Raw genomic sequence first — 22,775 nt, forward strand, 5'->3', positions numbered from 1 at the left:
TAAAGGGTCCAAGGTAACACATCAACAATCATGTACCTTCACTGGACGACAGCTAATGGCATCTGGAAAACCTCTGTTAGCTGGGAGGGCACGTGGCTGGCATCTGCTCCAAAGTTCTGGTTTCAAAATGGCTTTCTCGCAGGATGTTCCTCCCTAGGCTGCAGTTCCTCAAAAATGTCACTCTTAGTTGCACTTGGGGTATTTGTCCTCTCTTAGCTTCTCCGGAGCAAGAGTCTGCTTTCAACAGCCATCTTCAAACTGTCATCTGCAGCTCCTGTGCTTTCTTCAAAGTGTCCCTCTTGGCTGTAGCTCCTCTTCAAAATGTCACTCTCAGCTGCACTGAGTTCCCTCTGCCTGTCAGCTCATTTATATGGCTCCACTGATCAAGGCCCACCCTGAATGGGTGGGGCCACACCTCCATGGAAATATCAGAGTTATCACCTACAGTTGGGTGGGGTGCATTTCCATGCAAACAACCTAATCCAAACATTCCAACTTAATCCCCACTAATATGTCTGCCCCACAAGATTGCATCAAAGAATATGGCTTTTTCTGGGGGACATAATACATTCCAACCAGCACAGCATACGAGAACATCACTACTTACAGTCGAGGCTGTAGGTCTGGTCTTCTCCTGTTCTCACTCCCTGCTCTGTGTATTTTATGCATTCACCATTAATCCTGGAAAAAAAAATCCCTGATTCCTAATCCAGTTACCAATGCACTTTTATTTGGCTTTGAGGGACTGCCAATGGTAAATAATACATTAATAGCTAAAAAATGTAGATTTTTCAGTCTTATAGTCATTTCATCTCCCCAGAAGTTGCTGGAACAACATATTCCAAGTTTTCTCCAACTGAGCACTTATAGATATCCTGGACCGATAATTATCTGCTGTGGGGACCTTTTCCTGTGTATCCAAAGATGTTGGTCATTCTTAGTCTCCACCCAATAGATGCCAGTAGCAACCACAGCCCCCAAGTTCAGACAGCAATGGTATCTACAGCTATCGCCAGGTGCCCACTGTTGGGAAATAAAGAAAACTTCCACTTGATAATAACTGCTGTAGTATTTGATATAGAAATTCCACCTTCTCATTTTGTCTATTGCCCAGACCATTCATTCAGCTCTCCCCTAAATACCAGTGCTTCCCTAGGTCACCCATTCCAAGCCAAAGTTGGCAATTCTATGAATTCATTTAACACCTTTTTAGCAAAAACTATTCAAGTGTCAGAGATGTAGAAATGCATGGAAAAATTTGAGATAAAAGGGTCCATTTTTTTGCATAGAAAACTTCACATTTAAGTGGATGGCAGAAGAAACTATGTAACTTGTTCCCAATACATGAAAAACTCTGAAACATCATGCACATACATTCTTGGCAGATGACTGCCACTGGTCTACACTTCAGGCTTCTGAGACAAGAGTTTTCTTTAGTGCCTCCATGCATCCATCATTAATGATACGGGCTTACCTCCCCTCCTTGCCCTCCAAGAAAGTACCATATGGCCATCCCCATGTGGCTCATTATGAAACTGGCCACACACCACCATACTAAGAACAACCTTCTAGGAATAAATTTCAGAGACGCAAATCCTTGAACATGATCCTGATATTTCAAGGCAAATTTAACTCCAGACACTATCTGAAATCTCATTGTTTCTGTTTCTTAAACACACAGTATATTTTGCTTACTTGACGTAAAACGTGTAGGACAAAATTTTGCTTTCATTCAAGCATTCCATCGAGTGGAGGTAAGCCTGAAATGGGCCATCAGAGCCAATCTTGTTTATGTTATCAGATGCCATGCTCCTGTCATCTAAGAAGAAAACATTTTCATAAGAAAGGTTAGTCAATATCTGTTCTCACCCACATCCATTGTAAACATTGCCTGTACTTTATTTCAATAGAAAACAAAATCATATCCTATTGAAAAAAAACATGGTTCTATTCACTGACTATAATTACATACAACTAAATAATGATCCAAATTCAGACATGAAATATGGAATGAGCAGTTTCTTGAAATAGTTAAAATAGGGTCATCAAATGTCATAGAAACTCCAAACCAACATTTTGCTTTTTGGGCTTGTTCATTTATGGACAACTAAGATGGAGATTTAGAGATGAAAGACAGGACATTGAATATATATAGACATGCAACTGTAGATGGAGAGAACAAGATTCAGATAAATTTGGATACACGCATATGTAATGGGAAGAGGGAGAAACACACATTTGCCCACAGGATAGGACAAGTCCTCCTCCCCAGCAGTTCTGCCCCTAGCACCTTAGAACAGTCTTCCTCAACTGGAAGATCCTGGTCAGCACAAACCAGACCAAGTGCAAGACCCAGAAGCAGAATTTTCATCTTGTTGATTTCGTTGGTGCTTGTCAAGCCCTCCTCTGGAACAGTGCAGGGAAGCTCCATGCTGGAGAGAATCTGGGCTTGTGCCTCATTTAATACTCTTTCTCTGTTGGCAAGACACGTATCTGTTATTAACAATAAGACAATGTCCATTCTTAAGTCTTCCCATAACATCCTAGTTGGCTGTGATGGGCTTTGTGTGGCTAATTTCATTTGATTAATGAGATTACTTTCAAGAGAAGCTTAACGTGCCTGGATATGTGACCTTTACTGTGAGAGAGCACAACACATCCAAGACATCTCAAGGATAGTAATATTCATTCTCTCTTGTACACTGAGTTCAATAATGGGCTATGCAGTCCAAGATATAAGTTCCAGACCCCTGCGTTACTTTTTTTCACTGATTTTCTAAAACAGTTACTGCCTCATTTAACAACAATAATCCATGCCATTTAAACCATGAATTACAATTTAAGACTTCCATTAGAGGGGTCTATGTTTAAATCATACAAAACATTTTTCACAAGAATGCATTCTTAACTGTTATCCTACTATGGCTATTACTCCCATACCCATTTCTAGAGTTCACATTGCCATGTATATACAACTAAATCTCATCTTTTTTTTTAAACATTCCTACCTTATTTATGGCACCAAATATCATGATACGTGCTTTTACCACTCATCCTCTTGAAGTTTCCATGTGGTAGGCAACTAGATTCCATTTGTAGATTTCCCAAGTGAATTGATACAGGTTGCCTATTTCTCTAGGGCCCAAAGTTCTAGAAGGCATGACTTTATCATCTCCTTCTTCCCCCCAAACAGCCTCTTTAATCTTCCTGACCACAATGATCATTCTGCATCAAGGACCTGCCCATACTGGGGTAAAAGCAGAAAAACAATTTATTTCTATTGTTCTAATTTTCTAATATATTAGAAATGATTTTATGCTGCTATATATTAGTTGACTCAACTGATTCTCCAAGCATCCAAAAAAGGGTGCTAGATATCGCATGCAATTTTGACTTATGTCTATTCTGATGTTCTTAGCACACACATTTTGGTAGCAAGGGTTTACAGCCATCTTTCCAAAACTTGGCCTGTTTTAAGACTCTGCTTTTGTCCTGGTTAGAAAAGATTCCTATGTCTATATGTTTATCCTGGAGTCTTTTATTACTAGATTTGGGACAGGGGCTCAGAAGCTGATTTGGGGTATTTGTACTGAACCAGAGATAATTTCACTGGACAGAAGACATTTGGCAATGTCTTGAGGTATTTTGGGTTATCAAAACTGGTGGTCAGCTGTATATTGTTACTGCTTGGTTGTCACAATTTGGGGAGACAGTGCTCTCCAGTAGTAAACAGAGTCTGGGATTCTGGTAAACCTCTTCCACTGCACATCACAACAAGGATTCACTCATGTCAAGATGGCTCAAGTTGAGAAGTCCTGCTTCTCTATGAGAGTATGATCATCCCACACAGAGTCAAAATCCTCCTCTCTACAGTCCCCTGCAACTCCCTACACATCTTGCTTGTTCTCCCAACTGTCCCCAAGTTCTATACGTCCTTCTCACTCTACTCGGGCCCCACTAGGCTGGTTGCAGCTCAGTCCCATTTGTACCTGCTATTCCCACATTCACTAACTCCTTTCCATTTATGTTTTGTCTTCCCTTATAGGCAATTTCCATCCCCTGGAGAGTCAACTCCATAGTGCCAGGGTCTGTATGCTTTGATTTTAGTTTTTCCAGTATCCCTGGTGCCTCAGACTGGTTAATAAATGAAGGATCATGTCAGAGTGTTATTTTAATTGGGAAAATTGAGAAAACACTGCTCAAAAACAGGTTTACTTCCTGGTGAAAGAAAATGTCAAAAAACCTGTTAAAAAACAAGAATCCAGAATCGTGCCCAATACTCTACAGTCAGACTCACTGGAGCAAGCCATAAATAGAAGGGATTCTTGCATGCGAAGTCAATTGGACCATGAGGCATAGCTGTGGAAGGTGGAGTGTTCCCAGATCTAGGTCTGCTGAAGAAGTACTTGTGCTGTAGGATGTCACCTAACACACGAGGAAAAGGAAAGTCATGTCACATTCAATACAACACATGGGAAAACATAATGAAGGAAGGGAGACCCGAGATTCCTTACCTAAAGAATTTATCATTTAGAAGTGGGTTAACAGGAAGTATGAAATACCTTGGTCTTACAATTTAACGTAGCTCCCGTGGGGTCATTTATTCTGACTGAATCAAAGGGCCATCATTTTCCCATCAAAGCTCATTCATTTGGAGATGCTGTGAGGTGGCAGATGAGCCAGGTAAACTCAAAAACCACATTAGAGGCAACAAACTGAAACTTTCCTCAAGCTTGTTCTCTCAAATACTTTCCTGTAAGAGGCCCCTTAAGTCCATGCCTGCCAAGAAAAATCCCTCGTATCCATCAATGTGGACAGAAAATTTTCTTAAAAAAAAAAAAAAAAAAACAAGCTGTGACATAGTCATGATGATCATATTCCAAGAAAAGTCTCTGGAAAGTTTTAGTCTTGGACAGATTTGGACAGGACTCATTATGATAGCCTACAAATGTCAGAGAGGACAGTTTCCAGAAAGAAAGAAACCATTGCCTCTCTCCACTGTTGACCTTCAGCTTTGTGCTCATGTGTTAGTGTTTTTGTTTGGTTGGCTTCTGTTTCCTCTTTGTTAGACCTAAGCTTTGGAGTTTCATTTACCAAGTGACTGGCATTTCATCTCTTGGTGATATTTTAATCAGAGTCAAAGCCTGGAAATAGTCTTTTCTCAAAATATTGTCACTCAGGTGTGAATTTATTTTTTACCCAAGCAACTGTTGACTATTAGCTTGTCCCATGTTTGAAGGAAAAGCCAAGGTCACTCTTCCCATTTTCTAAAGCTGCTAGAAATGCAACATACCAGAAATGTATTGGCTTTTACAATGGGGATTTATTAGTTCACAAATTTATAGTTCTAAGGCCACAAGAGTGCCCAAACTAAGGCATCAACTAGAGGATACCTTCACTGAAAAATGGCCAATGGCATCCAGAACACCTCCGTCAGCTGGAAAGGCAAGTGGTTGGTGTCTGCTAGTCCTTCGTTCCTGGGCTGCATTGCTTTCAGCTTCTGACTCTAGTGACTTCCTCCTTAAGTACTATGGGTTCTCACTTAGCTTCTCCAAGGCAAACTCTGGATTACACATCTTATCTTCACTCCAAAATGCCTTTCTCAATTTCTTCAGGCATTTAGGTCTGGGTCTTGTTGGCCCTTGAGCTATCTTAAGGATTCCAGTAAACTCATCCAGACCCACCTTGAATGGGCGGGGTCACACCTCCATGGATATAATCTAATCAAAAGGTCCCACCAGTTGAGTGTGTCACATCTCCATGGAAACAACCAGATCAAAAGATTCCACCCACAAAGAGTCTGCCTTTACATGATTACATTAAAAGAACATGGCTAGTTGAGAATCATGATTGTACAACAAAGTAAGATAATGTAAGAAACCAACCATTTATCTTTGGATAGAATACATATTAAGTGAAATTAACAACCCACTACTTAATAAATCAGACCCTTGACTTGAGGTTTTCTCTTGTGAAACTCAAGGGTTGTAAATAGGAGGCTGAGCCCTCCTAAAATTATGCCTAAGTGGCACCTCCAGGAAACCTCTTTTGTTGCTCAGATGTGGCCTCTCTCTCTCTAAGCCCAACTCAGCAAATAAATTCATCCCCCCCTCTTCCACCAGAGGGACATGACTCCCAGGGAATGAATCTCCTTGGCAACGTGGGACATGGTTCCCAGGAATGAGCCTGGCCCTGGCAGTGAGGGACTGAAAATGCCTACTTGACCAAAAGGGGGGAAAAAGAAAGGTAACAGGCTGAGGTCCCAGTGGCTGAGAGATCCCAAATAGAGTTGAGAGGCTATCCTGGAGGTTTCTCTTATGCAAGCTCCACCTAGACATCCCAGTTGGCCACAGCATGCCATACCCTTACCAAATGTAGTCCCCAAATACCTAAGTCCCTACTTGAGATTCTATAAAAGATTCATTGACTAAGTTTTCTCTCTCAGAAACTTAAATCCTCCAGAGTGTTCCTATGCCAGACAAGTCCTAAAATCCAGAGGCAGCAGCTTCTTTTAGAACAACAATCAGATGTAGCCCCCTTCCCCATACTGGGGACACCCCCTTTTAATATGAACAAGTTAGGGTGCTCACTGCCTAGACACCTGTGTTGGTTTATACATATTATATCCCCCAGAAAAAGCCATATTCTTTAATGCAATCTTGTAGGGGCAGGCATATAAGTGTTGATTAGATTGGAATCTTTTGATTGTTTCCATGGAGTTGTGATTCAATCAACTGAGTGAAACGTTTGATTGGATGATTTCCATGGAGGCGTTACTCCACCCATTCAGGGAGAGTGTTAATTGGATCACTGGAGTCATATAAAGGAGTTCACAGACAGAAGGACCTCAGAGCAACTAAGAGTGATGTGTTAGAGAAGAGGTGAAGCTGAGAGAGACATTTTGAAGACAGCCATTGGAAGCTGACACTGACATCTTGGAGAAAGCCATTTTTGAAACCAGAACTCCGGAGCAGACACCAGCCACATGCCTTCCCAGCTAACAGAGGTTTTCTGGACACCGTTGGCCATCCTCCAGTGAAGGTACCCTGTTGTTGATGGACACTTTATGGCCTTAAGACTGTAATTTTGTAACCAAATAAACCCCCTTTATAAAAGCCAATCCATTTCTGGTATTTTGCTTAATGGCAGCATTAGCAAACCAGAACAAAGATCAACACTCAAAAATGAATAATAAAAATGAAGGAAAACAAGTGAACAAAGCCTAAGGGACATGTGGGACACCATCAAATGGACAAACTATGCCAGTTTGGATGTATTACTTCCCCCAAAACACCATTATCTTTCATGCAGTCTTGTGTGGGCAGATGTATTAGTGTTGATTAGATTGTAATTCTTTGATTGAGTGTTTCCATGGAGAAGCAACTCACCCAACTGTAGGTGATAACTCTGATTAAATAATTTCCATGGAGGTGTGGCCCCATCCATTCAGCCTGGGCCTTGATTAGTTTACTGGAGCACTATATAAGCTCAGACAGAAGGAGCGAGCTTGCTACAGCCAAGAGGGACACTTTGCAGAACACACAGGAGCTGAGAGAGGAGCTGCAGCTTACAGAGACATTTTGGAGATGGCCTTTGAAAGCAGACTTTTGCTCTGGAGAAGCTGAGAGAGGACAAATGCCCCAAGAGCAACTAATAGTGACATTTTTGAGGAACTGCAGCCTAGAGAGGAATGTCCTGGGAGAAAGCCATTTTGAAACCAGAATTCTGGAGCAGATGCCAGCCATGTGCCTTCCCAGCTAACAGAGGTTTTCTGGACACCATTGGCCATCCTCCAGTGAAGGTACCCTTTGTTGATGCCTTACCTTGGACACTTTATGGCCTTAAGACTGTAACTTTGTAACCAAATAAACCCCCTTTATAAAAGCCAGTCCATTTCTGTTTTTCAAAAGGGCAGCATTAGCAAATCAGAACAACACCCCTGAAGATGGAGAAAGAAAGTAAGTTAAGAGGAAGGGGTAGCAACAAACAAGATTTAACAAAGGTCTATGAATAATGAAACTAAATATAAATATGTGTGTTTGTTTAGATGCTAGGATGTTGGAATAGCTATAAGGGGGTGGATGACATGGTAGAACTGTAACCCATAACATTCTTTGAAATTTGCTCTAAAGCTACTCATTGAATTGTGCTTTGAAAGCCTTCACCATTCTGTGTATACCACACATTGCATAATAAGGAAAGAACTGAAACTGGAACGGTAGCCCATAACAATTTTTGAAATAACCTGTATAACTGCTTGTTGAGCTGTATATCAAAAATTAACACCTTTCTGTGTCTATGTTATATTTTACAATAATGGAAATAGCTGAAGTTGTAGAAATGGGACCCATAATATTCTTTGAAATTTGCTCTCTGCTTGTCAAATCGTATTTTGAAAGTTATCACTATTATGTATATATGTTAAAGTTCACAATAAAAAATGCATTAGAAATTTTTTTTAAAAGTGAAAAAAAGAACATGGTGTCTTATAGGGTACATAATAGATTTGACCTAGCACAGTCACCAACAATGAATTGGTGCGATTGAACGTTCTCAGTCTTGGCACTCAAGCATGCAATAAACGGCAGATCTTTGCAGAATGATTTGATCTTTCTTGTTTATCTTAGAGATAAACTATTGAAAAATTCAGAATAGACATCATCTTTTATCTGACCCACACTCACAGAACTACAAATGTATTCAATATGTTAAAATAGGTGGCAAAACTAAAACTTTGCCCATGAGATCCCCTTCATTGGTATCACTAATCATGATAATAATTCTCCTTGATGTACCTGGGTTTGGCAAACTATAGGCTATATGGAAGCCGTGTGTGCCTCAGTAACTAAACCACTTAGTTATTCACCCTAAATACTGCTTGGCACTAATTTTATCTCCACCATTGGGTCTAGATCTCTGAACTTTAACCAAACACTTGGGACAAGTTCTGTGTCCACGTTGCTAGACCTCTAGGTGGTAAACCTCTTTTCATCATGGCATATGATGGATGTTCTCTGTCAGTTTTAAAGTGAGAGCACTGCCACTCCTCAGAGACCCTCCCGCCTGCTGCCCTCTGAAGCAGAGCAGAATTTCCCACCCTTGCAAGCCTCACACACTGTGTGAGCTGCATGTCTCCATTGGATCTCTCACCTGATATCTCCCCTAGGGACCCTCTGTCTGGATCTCTCCTGTGTCTCCACTGCAGACTCATAGTTCCACTTAACTTGAAGGTAAGGAAACAAGAGTTGCCCTCCCAATTTCAGAGGAAGGTGATAAAGTAGGCATCATAGTCTGTCTCTGCAAATCACCATAAGCAGCTCACAGTGTTCTGTTCCCCATAATGCAAAAGGTATTCCTTGGGGCTTTTCCCAGACCCCTGCCTATACCCTGTCATGACAGAACAAAGTAGCCACCTGTCTGTCTCAGCTCCTTTTCCCACTTTCACCTTGACAACTCCTGAGATAATCTATTTAATTATCACCAAAATTCTCTCAGGTGGAACACTCGTTCCATGTCAGACACCGTGTACTTTAGAGCTCTACTTGAAGGAGAGATCTGTGTGTTTTTAACTTTTGATGACTTTTCCCACAGACACAAATGTATCTTGTGTATAATTCAAGAAATGTATTTAAAATTTAAAAATCTATTGATGACATCAGGAAGCAGCCAGTAGAAATGAAATGGGGAATGGGGTGCTTCTCTCAGGAGAGAAGCTCAAGGTTATGTAGAAGCAAGGAATGCTTTCTTCTTATTGTTGATTCTGATGCCACGCAGAAGTGCATGTCTCAGTTTCTTGATGTCATTATGTTTTTTGGGGGGAGTGAATAGAGGACAAAACTTTAGTTGTGGTAACCCATTAACAGCCTGATAGGGGTGAGCATCAAAATATAGGGGTTCAAGGATTGGAGGAGATGGGAGGTTAAACCCAGATGAATTTTTATGTGGAATGTAATACATTGCATCTCTGACATAGTCCATTTGGAACTTTTCCAAGGATATATACCCCATATTTACATAAATGCCAGGTCCAGGACTGAGTTACACTCCTCTTCTCTAATTATTATTATTTTTTTTTTTGTAGCTTAAATAATATGAATTTCAGCCCTGAGTTGCTGGTAGTTTCCTTTTCTCTCTTTTTTTTCCCCCCCAACCAGATAAAAGGTCATGCTTTAGCCAAAATTAATGTCATTTTCTGAGGATATCTCCCTTTAATGAATTAAAAATCGCACTTATTTTCCCATGCCTAGAGTGATTTCATCAAATACAGCATGTGTGTGTAAGTGGGTTTGTTTTGGAAGGCCACATGTGATCCATGACTATGTAAAATGAAAGTATGTTTAGAAATGACAACGTCTCCTAAGCCCACTGCCCAGAGATTACTGCTGCATGAGCAAAGCAAGTAGGGCTGATTGTATAATACCAAAAACTGAATCTTTGTCTCCTAAAATTCTTTGCCACGGTTCCCCAACCTCAGCTGACTTCTGCTACTTTCTCTTCAATGACCATCATTTCCATAATTCTTGCCTGATAATGCTTGGTCACCAAATTGCATCTAGCTTCATCACCACAATTTGACCTTGTAAGGTCTCAGTGGAAACAAAATTACCTTGCATCCCAAGAGTGTCCTTTCGTGGCAAAATTTTAAGTTATTGACACGAGAGTAATTACTTTCAAAAAGATGGAACCTACTCAGTCAGCATATTTGCTTGTTGAATTAATTAACATAGTGGCATGGATAACAGAAGAGTTTAACCTACTCTCTCTATACAGGAAGGTTTGAAGTCAGCGTTTCCAATTCCCTAAATTCAGAACTCTTAGGACAAGGATCTGCAAAAAAAAAAAAAAAAAAAAAAAAAAAAAAAAAAAACAAAAACAAAAACAAAAACAAAAAAGAAAAGAAAAGAAAAAAAAATAGGAACAGGAAAAAAGCAAGTGATGAACAACATTTCCAAAGATATTTTAAGGTACAGATTTTATAAAGGATAATTTCTGGTCAAAGGAATTTAAAAGAATTAAGTTGGTTTCCTGATATTATGTGTATACATTAGATGAATTATACATTCAGGAAAAAGTATAGTTGCATTATCTGCATCACTGAGATTAATGATATTTTCTTCTGGAACTCCTTTCTTTGTCAACTCTGAATTTCTCAATGAGTCCTTCATCAGTATAATTTCCTCTGCCTGAAAATCATCATGCAAAAGGAAGAATGTTCTCCATTATGATCCCGAAGAAATTCGCAATACATGGTGACACAAATGGATGTCAAACCCAGTTCTTCATTCAGAATTCATCACAATCTAAATAATTGATATTATCACATCAGAAATATGGTTTTCTGAGTTAGGTCTACAACTGCAATCCAACACTGTGAAATTTATTTATCCACATCGTTTGCTGGCCTCCAAAAATACATAAAGATCTGCATGAATTTTGGTACCAGTTCTTCTGGAATCTCTTACTTCTTGTGTCTAGACCCAATATTCATGCCCTCTCTTGACTGAAATAAACTAGAATATGTTTCAATCCTTTGCCAGAAAGCATGGCTCCCTGACAAACAGATATCAGAGACTACTTATTCTTATTAGCATATCACATTCCTGTTTTGCAAATCCCTGTTCTTGTCAATGTGAACCTCACATCACAAAAAATACAGCACACATATCAAACGCTTTACAGTTGTTTGGGGATTGAAACCATCAATGTGTATGAGACAACAGATTTGAACATTAAATATTTATGAAGGTTTATTGTAAACCCTGGAATCTAGTTTTAAACATGTCATAAAAGGAAGAGTTAGGGGTTGACTTACATAGAGCCATGGCCTGAAATTAATTCTTGGAGGTTGGGATGGGATACATACCAAAGATTTCAGTCATCTTGGTGACCAAGCCTTCCTCATCCACGTTGGTAGCACGTGCTATCACAGCAGCTTTTGTTGCATAAATAACTTGGAATAAAGTTTTACCTGCATCTGTAAGGGGGGGGGGGTGTTGGAAATCAACTTGAGCAACACGTAAATTGAGTTATACAAGATTAGACTTATCCTGGCTAACTGAGCATATTGTTGGCAATACTGTACCAATGACTTTGGAATCACTTTTTCTTTGCAGTAAATGCAATAATCAATTAGGAAAGCAAGGAAGGTTGTGGGAACTTTTCCGTACATCCACTCCCATAAAAAGGTCCACATATCTTCTTGCCTTACAGTGATGTTTCTAAGCCATGTGTTCTAACCATGCCAAAAATTTTGTAGACATGAATTGTGTTCTACTGTAAACAGAAGTACATATTTGGTTTCTGGACATGCAACAACAATTCTTGCCATTCCTTGGAACCACAACCCAGGAAAATTATGTCACAATTGAACCCTGCCACTCACTACATAATATGGAGTAGAGTCAATTTTGCATGTGAGGAGAGGCAGGGGTGACACGTGACAATTACTTTCCCACTAGCGGAGGACAACCTCAACTCTCTGGACACAGCCATCCCTCTGCCTGGAATGCCACTTTAAGGGATGAGAACAAACCTTGATTGAGTTTTCATGGTCACTATACCCTATAACTTTCTATCTTCCAGCCACAATATACTCTACATTAATTAAACCACTTATCAGAGGTGTTTTTCAATCTGCACCAATGTGAGTAACTTCCTGAAATATTTTCAGTCTTAGTAAAAATCCCAGGAGCATCTGAAACAACTTCAATATTTTATAACCCCAAATCTGTAGAGCAATCTCATGGAAGCTCACTCTAAATCCATGGATCTTGGATGGTGTTGAGATGTTTTGTATCATATTATGCACATCTCTTCAGATACTTAGTCAAGGAGGTCATACAATGGTTTTACCAAGGATACATTTAGCAGAAAAAATGAAATAGGTTTCTGAAGTTAATGAAGGTCATGGCTGTCATTATATAAGTTATCTTCTCTCAGTCTTCTTAGAAGTCATGTGGGAAAGCTACGGCAGGCATTTTACGTATGATGGTTCCACATTATTTTCTCCAAGATAAAGATGCTTTAGTTTGCAATTCCCAGTTCTCATTGGCTTTAAAGGCAACCCCATCTTTCTCTTCCCTTCTTACATTTGTTGCCTCAAAATCCACATAAAACAGTATGACAGAAAATGAGAAATGGAAAGGTAAGCTGTTAGATGACATTCATGAGATTTACAAAAGAAATAAAATACATAGAAATAAAACCAAAATGAAACACTGGTATTTAGGTACTCTTGATACAGAAGAAGTGACACTGGTGAATTGTAGAGCTGTATATCTGGAATAGGTATATTTTTATTAGTATGTTTATAGCATAGTCATTTTGCTAGGTCTTATTAAGGCAAACATTAGAAACACAGATTCATACAATTAAATTTTAATCAAGTATTTACTCACTGAGTTATCTAAAATTTGGGATGTTATGTCCAGTGAATAGAAAAAAGACAGAAATCTGAACAAATATCCTCTTTGCTTTTACAAGGAGTTCTGACTATGAATTAACAAGCTTGATTTATGAAAACACTGTTTTCTTTAGAACTTAATCAAATCAAACCTTTACTAGATTTATTTTTTAAGGGTGCTTGGTTATAGAAAATAGATCTTGATATTTATACTCAAGAAAGATGTTACTGTTTAGTTTTTTGCCATTAATAATTATATCACCCCCTTGCCTATAACATTCTGAAATAAACATCCTCAACAAACATTATTACTGAATTACAGAAATGCATTCAAAATTTTATGGACCTCGGAACCTATGGTTTATCCCACTGCAGATGATAAAGTTATGTGTTGGAAAATTAAGTGGTTGCTCTTCCAATTGTAAGCAGAATTGCAATTCAGACATTTATTTTTCTTCTAGGAATCTGAGAGAAGTAATTCTATTCTTAATATATTTTCAGCAGGAAACATGGATACTTACATTCAATTTCATAAGAATTTCCTGTTTTTTTTCTAGTTGCAGTTGCTCCTATGCATTTTCCATTAACTCTTGAAAACAAACAGCTTCATGTTAACTGAGATACAATAGTACAATTTCCATATAAATTAGGATGTTCCATGTTTAACCCTAACAAACCCTGGGTTAGACATCATGAGTGCCCTGACAACAGAACCTTCAAAAAAGTATGGTCTTTTTCTGAATATGTGGAATCAGAGCAGTGATCCCCAAGGTAATCAGCAAGCAAAAATAAGCTATATTTAAACATAAATAAAAACATAAAAGTTTAGAAAAGAAGAATCCTCGGTTCCTTAAAAAGTTAAAAAAAAAAAAATCCTTAAACTAGAGGGTGTTGGTATAAAGGTAAGAATTCATGATTCTAAACATCAGTGATTTCTTAGTAGACAGAAATCATAAAACATGATGGGATAAGTTTAATATCATCAAAATCACCAACTCCTTTTCTTCCATCATCATTAAGAAAATTAAACACCAAGTCTCACGTACACACACACACACACACATATTCACCCAGAACTGTGCATTTGTATGCATATAGATTTAATAGATTATATCTGTCCATTATATATATAACGTATGATAATGATGTGACAAGACATAATACATGTGTATGTATGTATATATACATGTATGTATATTAAGCAAGATATTTCTGTTCAGAGAATATGAAGACTTTATATAATAAAAATCATAAAATGAGAAAATCAAATTAAAAATTGGTAAGATATTTGAACATATGCTTCACCAATAGAAAAAAAGCATAAATGTTCACTGCTAAGACTCCTGACATAAAGGTAAATTAAAACCCCTGAGAGACATGACTACTTCACAATCACTGTAATGCAGAAAATTGCAAACGATGGCAACACCAGGTCAGAGAAAGAATAAGAGTCTCTGAGTATCATATATGTCTGGTGACAATGTAAAATGATTCAGTGACCTGGAAATCGACCGGAAAGTTTCTCATCATTAAATAAGTACTTTAACTGTGATGTGCCGATTGCACTCCCGGATGTTTATCCAAGAGAAATGAGAACATATGTCAACACAAAAACCAGTACAGAAACCCTCAGATTATTGGTGGAAACCTCCTAGCTGCCGATTAATTGGAGAATGTGTAGACTGTGGTATTGCCAAACCCTAATTCTACTTGGCAATGAAAACAGGATCAATTACTGAGAAATGCATCCAAGTGGATAAATTTAAAACACCATGCTCAGTGAGAGAAGCCAGTTGCCAAAGATGCCACCTTCTCTAATTCCATTATGTGAAGTTCTAGAGCAGGGGAGAGAAAGGAGAACAGATGCAGTGCCTGGGAGATGGGGAGGCATGAACTGGGAAGGGAAACAAGGGGACTTTCCAGTGGCGTGGTGGTGACAGGGTGTATGCATTTCTCAAACCTGATTTACACACTCCAAAGGGGGAATTTTAGTACATGTATATTATAGCTCATTGATTTTTAAAAGGAGTGGCTACATATAATACCATGTAAACATAGAAGGAAACAAAAATATAAAAATTGGGAAAGAAAAAGGTCATCTGATACTCTTGAAAAATTACCAAAATTGGATAGGTAGTTGTATCAGATCACATTGTAACTTCTTTTGCTGATTGTCATCGAGTTCATTACAAGTGATTTCATTTATTTGTTTTTATTCTTTAAGCCACATGCCTGTGTTTTGACATGCAAGAGAATATGTGTGTGTGTGTGTGTGTGTGTGTGTGTGTGTGTGTGTGTGTGTGTGTGTGTGTGTGTAAGGGACATAGCAAAAGAGAGGAAGAAAAAAATTTGCTGTTGATTGCTGGAGTCCATTTCTAATTCAAGAAATAAACACAATCCACAGAAATCTCCTTCATTCAATTTCTAAAACACACTTCTTGTTTGTATCTCACCTTTACTCCTTATAACAGGTGAACACCCCCCTAGTCTGAGCCTTTACATTTACTCCCCAATTCCTCACAAATGGCTAACTTTGTTCCCCTCCTGATTTCAACCCCTTACACATAATTTAAACTAATAATTTCACATATAATTTCTTCATAAGCTAATTTTTCTTTTCTTCCAACTAGGAAGTTTGTCCAAGTTTTGCAAACTAGACCAATATTTCCTTCATGTCTGTTTCTCCTAGAGCAACTCCCTGCAAATTTCCTATTTCTTCTTATTGCCAAATGCATTGAAAAAAAAATTGCATCATCTTTCATTTATGTTCTTACCAAAATGCCTGCAATATAGCAAGCATTTTCATGAATAACTACTGAGGAATTGGAAGCTTTAATCAACTTAATAATTGATTTTAATGGTCATGATTAAGCTTGTCATGGTAGAGAACATTTTGCATTGATCCTTTTATTCACAACTTTTTGGAGCATGTTTCTCCTAATTCCAAAACTTTAAAAAATTATACATGAAAGATTTGACTAGTCAGGAAGGACTTGAGTATTTTTAAGTTAGACTCATTTCTTGCTTCCTCTGTCCCTCAATTCTTTGGTGAGATGAGTCAAGTGTTGCTTCCTTGGCTCCTTGTCCCCCAAGCCAATGTCCATGGTGTCCTTAGGGTCTTAAACCAGTAAGGATGACACAACCCTGAAGAAACTTCTAAGCAAAGCCTCCTGAGTTATGCTTCTTGAGCATAATCCACATATTTGACTGCAAACATGGAATCAGACTTTCTCAAGAGTCAGACGTTTCTGTGGGGTTTGTTTCATGCAATATTTACTTACACGGAATAATATTTGAAGATGACCATGCCATCTTTATCCTTAAATTCAATATTACAGATATAAGTCCTGAATGGCCCATTTATGTCCAGCTTCTCTTTGTTATTAGCTGCAACGAAAATGAGGTTCCAGGGTCCTGAAAACTAAAAAACAATGTTACTGTAAGAAAGCTTAGTCAATCTCTTTTTTTTATTTCCCCAAGATTATCCATCATGAGTTTCCATTCCCCTTTAACTTTGCATAAAAATATCTAATATTAGTGAACAAGGCAGGTTTTATGAGGTCATCTGAAAACCCAAAGTTAATGGTAAAACAAGAAGGTGAGTTATTCCTGACATAGCTGAAACTGCATTAACAAAACTTACAAGGAACTCAAATTCAACATCCAGTTTCTTTGGCCTATAAACCTGATGCATTCTAGATGTATAGGAGGGTATAAGTAGCAGGTACATAGGAAGATAGCTAGGTTGTGAGGTGGATAGACCTAGGTGTCCATACATTTGAATCCATGCCTAAAAATCCCAAAAGACGTAGACACACAGACCTCCTCCTTCCCGGGCAACCTACACCTCATACCTTTGAGAGTTCTTCCACAGATGGAGGTTTCTGGTTAGCAACAACCAGAGCAAGCAGAGGAGTCAACAGCAGAATCTTCATCTTGTTGGAGCTTGTCAGTCCCTCTTCTGGAAGAGCTAAGAGTGGACCAGGAGTTGGGGAGATTCTGAAATGCTGCCTCTTTTATATCATCTCTTTGTTGACATAGTACATTATCTACTTGTTATTAGTGATAAGGAACCATCTTAAAATATTGACAGTCAACATCCTGGTTAGCAGTCATATTCTCTGAGGATTTTGTAGAATTTGTGCAAATTACTCCTTCTCCCCATGGTTACCTAAAAGAATTTCAGGAACTGGGTAAGGTGGGTTGCTTGGATCCAGTCTGCATATCTTAGATGACATACCTGGAACAAACCCTGTCCTTCACTCCTTCCCACTAATTTTCATGGAATTAAACCTTCTGGCCCCAGCACAGCTCCTTCATTTTTGTGGTTGGAGAACAAAAGTTATACCCTATGAGCCTTGAGAAATGCCAAGCCATAAACCCATGTGTCAACATGTGGTCCCAAGTCTGCCTCAGGCTCGTAAACAGAACTTGCTGGAGTTTACACCACATTGGAAGCCTCTATAGGGACAGTGTGTTTATCACTCCAGAGCAGGGAGGGAAATACCTGTTTCTTCCTCTTGCTGCCCCAGACTTGTCCTCTGAATTTCTTACGACCATTTGACAATTTCATATCCATGTACATCTCTTAGATCCATACTTGGCTTATAGAGAACTGTTCTTTATGAAGTAGCTCACATTATTTTCTCTCAAACACCAATGAACTCACCTCCAGAATAAAAGAGTCATCTTGGAGAATGTCAAAATGGTACATTTCTTCTTAAGTAAGTCAACTTGCTATTCAAACTTACAGGCTAACAAAGTGAAAGAACAGCAACAATAAAATGCTCCTTTGCAATCCCTTATTTTGCCAGCTGTTAAATAGAAGGAATAAATGAGTTCTAGAATAAGGGCAGGGACATTGGGATGCCAAGGACAAATGACCACATTTTTGAATAAGAATAAAAGACCCGGATGAATAAGTTATGAAGTTCAGTCTATTGTGATCAATACCTTCGTGGTCCATCTTGTTTAAATTCAACTTTGTCCCTTCGCCTAAGGAACTACAAACTCTACCAGCTTGTGGCTGACCTCACTCGGCCCAGGAAAGAAGATGTCTTATTACTATCAGGCCAAGATCATATTGGGAGATGGGAATTAAATTCTCTTCATTCCTTAAAGGATCCAGGCATTGTTCTCTGCAAATCCCTGATTACCTTCATTGAAATAAAGTAAATAAATCACTGATTGTCTTTCCTTCTACTGAAGGTTTGCATAGAAATTTGAAGTTGTCATGGGTTAAAAATGACTAACTTAATTGTTTTTCAAACAACCATCTTGTCCCCCATATTCTCGGAATATAAAAAGGAAGAAAGCATCTTCTCATTTCACTAGAGATTTGGTTGTCCTCTGAGAACTTGGGAGACCAGGGAAATTCTGATTTGTTGTCATGTCTTTGTGTATTTACTTTCACCCAGGTGAACACCCTCAAGATATTTTCTCTCCCTCCCTCAAGAAAGAACAAATGTTTGTGAAAAGTGTATTGAACTGCACAATACAAACAGTGACTCCTAACATAAAACACAGGCTACAATTAATACAATTATAGTAATATTCTCTGATCAACTCTAAAAAATATACCATACTTCAATACAAATGCAAAATGTTAAGGGGGGGGGGGGTCAGGTATACGGCAACTCTGTATTTTCTGCATGATTTTCCTGTAAACTACGATTTCTCTAATAAAAATTTTAAACTACTATATTGAGTTACCCAGAGCATTGACTCAGAGTTCTCTACTCCAGGGAACTATCATACCCTCTGAGTTTTCATGAAGGTTCAAAAAAATGACACCATACCCACCAACTGGTCGCTTTCCTTTTTGTTCATAAATCATCAACTTTGCTCTTTGATTCTGGCCTTATGTTCTTTTTTCTTTCTTTTTGTATTTAGGTGTATCTTTTTTTTCTCTTCTACATATTGCTTATATTCTTCTGTGTGGTTGTCTGTTGCATGAATTATTTTTTTAATTCCATATCCAACAAGGTTCCTTCCATTCTCTTCCATTCCCAACATCCCCAGATGGACAATACTCTCCGTCAATCAACAAGGGGACTCAATCCAATGTTATCATGTCTTGCTCCATTTAATCTCATCTCATCTCCCTTGAACCTCCTTAGGATCCTGACTCCATAATGTTCTTGGACATGTTATAACTCAGGGCATGCTGTACTACAGGAGATTGATCAACTTGAAGCTCAACTATTAATATTTCCAATTATTCTCGATGCTGATTTTCTCTTTGCCTTCAAAATTATGTCCAGATTTCCCTAGTTGTCTAGGATGGCTAGACCAAGTCTGCACATTTTCTTCCCAAGGTCTTTGTTTTCTAATTTCTGATTTCTTCAGGTACAAGCCAAGTTGATGATGGTAATCAAATATTTTCCTCATTTCTAGAACCATTTCTAGGAGTTCGGTATGTCTTCTTTTCTTTTCCTATTGTTTTTGTCTGTGCCTTTATTTTTCAAGATTGAGCAAAGAGACTGGCCCACTGTGTCCTAAATAAGATTGACAACAGAAAACCATTGGCCACACTTTCAAGGCCACTCAGTTCATATTAAAAGGAGGTAATAGAAAATTCCACCTATTAAGTGAATCTTGCAATTAAAGCCTAAAGCTTCTATCTCTGACTACCACAGACATCTTAATGTTTGGAGAAATATCATCCGTTATTGAGAACACATATCTTAGAAAAGTTCCTCATGATAAGTAATTATTGGATCCTACATTCTACAGTACCATTTTATGGGGCTATAAGTATTTGCCCAGCACAACCAAAGTTGAGCTCACTCCCTGCAGTGTAACAAAGTTAGTTTTCTAGCATTAACCTTCAGATTGTTGGGAAACAATCTGAGTTGGCAGAGTTCAGGCAAAGATGGGACACTACTTTTCTCTCTCAATGGAAGCATGAGAAGCAAGACTCTATCTGTCCTCATGCTGTTTTCACTCCAGAAACCCTCTTGTATGCTTTCCTTAAGCCATGCAAATATCTACCCATCTGTGCACATGGAGAAAGAAAGAGAAATATAAAAGCCACCGCAAGACAGTTCGTGATCACCCTAATTCCAAGACACACACACAGTGGGTTTCATTCATGAAAAAAATAATTGCTATGGGCAGGGCTAGAGAAGATGTCCTATAGTGTCTGCAAGTGTCAGGGGGGGCAGCTTCCTGCAGAAAAGTCACCCGCCTCTCTGCATTATTAACTTTGGTTTTGGCTTCATGCATTTGTTTTATTAAACCACAGACACCATATTTCTCTGTTGATATGCCAGTAGATGTAGTTCTTCATCAACATCTTTCTTGTTGATGAACTGATTTTTTTTTCTTTTCTAAGGTCTTGGACAATAGCAGTACCATTTTTGAAGAAAGAGCCAATATCAGTGAAAAGACATCAGAGTGGAAATGTGAGAAGAGCTCCTTCTCAAGTCCATCCTAGCCAGACACTAGATTCCATGAACCTGCAGGCTCTCTGATATCTAGAATGTGTGGGTGTTAAGAATTGGATGGTGTTCCTCAAAAGAGTCACGTTCGATTGGTAAGCCTGGGTCCTGCGAGTGTGGTCCCATTTGGGAATAGAATCTTAGAAGAATGATTGGTTATATTGAGGCAAAGGAGGATTAGGAGGTGTCCTAAACCAGAATGAATGGAGTCTTTATGAGAAGAGAAATTTGGATAGAGTAAGTAAGGAGACAGACAGAAAGATGATCACATTTGGAAGCAGAGATTCTTACACCATAAGGCAAGGAACATCATAGGTTACTGGCGACAGCCGGAACCCTACAGACTCCTGAGGGAACAAAGCCCTGCTGACATCTTCGATTAAGACATTCCGCCTCCAGAAATGAGAAATAAACTTCTGATGTTGGAAGCCACCCAGTTTGTGTCATTTGCTATGGCATCCCTAGGAAACAAAGACAGTGGGTTGTCTCTGATTTTTTTTTAATTAACATTGGAACACACAGCAGAGAACAGCATGCTCATTTACCTGGCTACATTGCAAAGGAGGTGGGATTTCTCACAGGTACTAATGCCAAGGTCTTGCTGTGTCACACGTCTGTGATGAGCTCACTGTTCCAGGCCTGCAGGGAGAAGGACAGACAGGTAAATTCCCTACAAGAGCAAGGAATTCAATGATGTAGTAAAATGCTCTACTGCCAACCTGACCGACTATGCTGTAAGTGAGATATATATTTTCAAACAAAAAGGAAGGGAATTCCTCATGAACTTACTATTAATTAGGGAAATGCAGGTAAAAGAAATTGATCCTACATAAAATTTGGGGATGCACAAAGGAAGAAAACTCAATGAAATGGCAAAGATGGGAGAAAACAAAATTGTTATGAGATTAAAAACTTGTTTGTAAAAATAAAAAAAATCTTTGTATGTAAAATAAAAATAAATAAAAAGGTAGAAAGTCTCATGTAGGGAAATCACATGCTGTAACAGAAACTGCACAGTCTGGTCATCTTAGAAAGTCTTCCCAGAAAAACTATCAAACCCTTTAAAAAAAAAAAAAAGACTTTAAAAAAAAAAGGAATGGAGAATGAAAATGCAATTGCACATTTGAAATGGATCATTGTAGTTAAGTGTTTCTCATATCCTTGTATTATCATAGAATAAAAATTGAATTAATTTGAACCTTTTTCAGTCAGTGATATATTCTGCAACCACTAGGCCTAAGATTGATAACAATTTACATAATTCAGCTTATTGAAAAAAAACTAAATATTCAATTGAACAAAATAAAATCAAAAGACAATTATATATGTATATAGAAATATGCAGTTAAATTTTATATATTATAAAACATATGGCTATATATTATCATAATACATGTGTATGTATGTGTATAGTAATGAGGTAAATTAAAACATACTATAGTCTATATAAAAGGGAAAGATTATCAGGCCAGATTAAAAGCACACAGTATGTATAATGTTTCCGGAGACACCCCTTAAATATGGAGAAGCAGAAAGGTTAAAAGTAAAAAGTTGGAAATAGGTTAGGAAAACAATAAAACATCTCTGGCTTCCCCAGTGATTCTGTAAAAAGCCCCAGCCTCCTGAGACACTGAAATATATATGTGATTTAAAGATGAGGAACATTAATTTTCACTTCTCCTAGAAACATTTTCAAATATCATAAAGATTAGCTCTGTAGTCATTTGTTTCCCTGATGATGGCTCTAATTGCTTTGGTCTAAAAAAAGGTGAAAAAGGTAACTTCTCTCCTCCAAGGCCAAATATTTTCCACCCAAACCAGGTCCGAGGTTAAGCCCCAAGATGTCCAGAAAACCTGGGTGACTATCTCCCTAGGTATTTGTGTTTCCAGGAGAAATTTCTCAGGTTCCTGGAGATATTTTATTTATATTT

The 22,775-nt window shown here is 38.3% G+C and overlaps 1 protein-coding gene across 1 annotated transcript; it reads right to left on the reverse strand.

Annotated features, from left to right (window-relative positions):
- Positions 1-508: 508 nt before the first annotated feature.
- On the reverse strand, positions 509-21,163 carry LOC119523544 (odorant-binding protein-like). The gene is made up of 10 exons (XM_037822356.1): positions 21,136-21,163; positions 17,257-17,573; positions 16,684-16,823; positions 13,924-13,991; positions 11,864-11,974; positions 4,298-4,425; positions 3,009-3,247; positions 2,291-2,474; positions 1,696-1,819; positions 509-681 (listed from the first exon to the last, which is right to left on the reverse strand). The coding sequence occupies exons 2-7, from the start codon at positions 17,335-17,337 to the stop codon at positions 3,221-3,223; spliced, it is 555 nt and encodes a 184-aa protein (XP_037678284.1). The 5' UTR covers positions 17,338-17,573; positions 21,136-21,163; the 3' UTR covers positions 509-681; positions 1,696-1,819; positions 2,291-2,474; positions 3,009-3,220.
- Positions 21,164-22,775: the final 1,612 nt, after the last annotated feature.

The sequence above is a fragment of the Choloepus didactylus genome, chromosome X (genome assembly GCF_015220235.1).
Source record: "Choloepus didactylus isolate mChoDid1 chromosome X, mChoDid1.pri, whole genome shotgun sequence".
Classification (NCBI taxonomy): domain Eukaryota; kingdom Metazoa; phylum Chordata; class Mammalia; order Pilosa; family Megalonychidae; genus Choloepus; species Choloepus didactylus.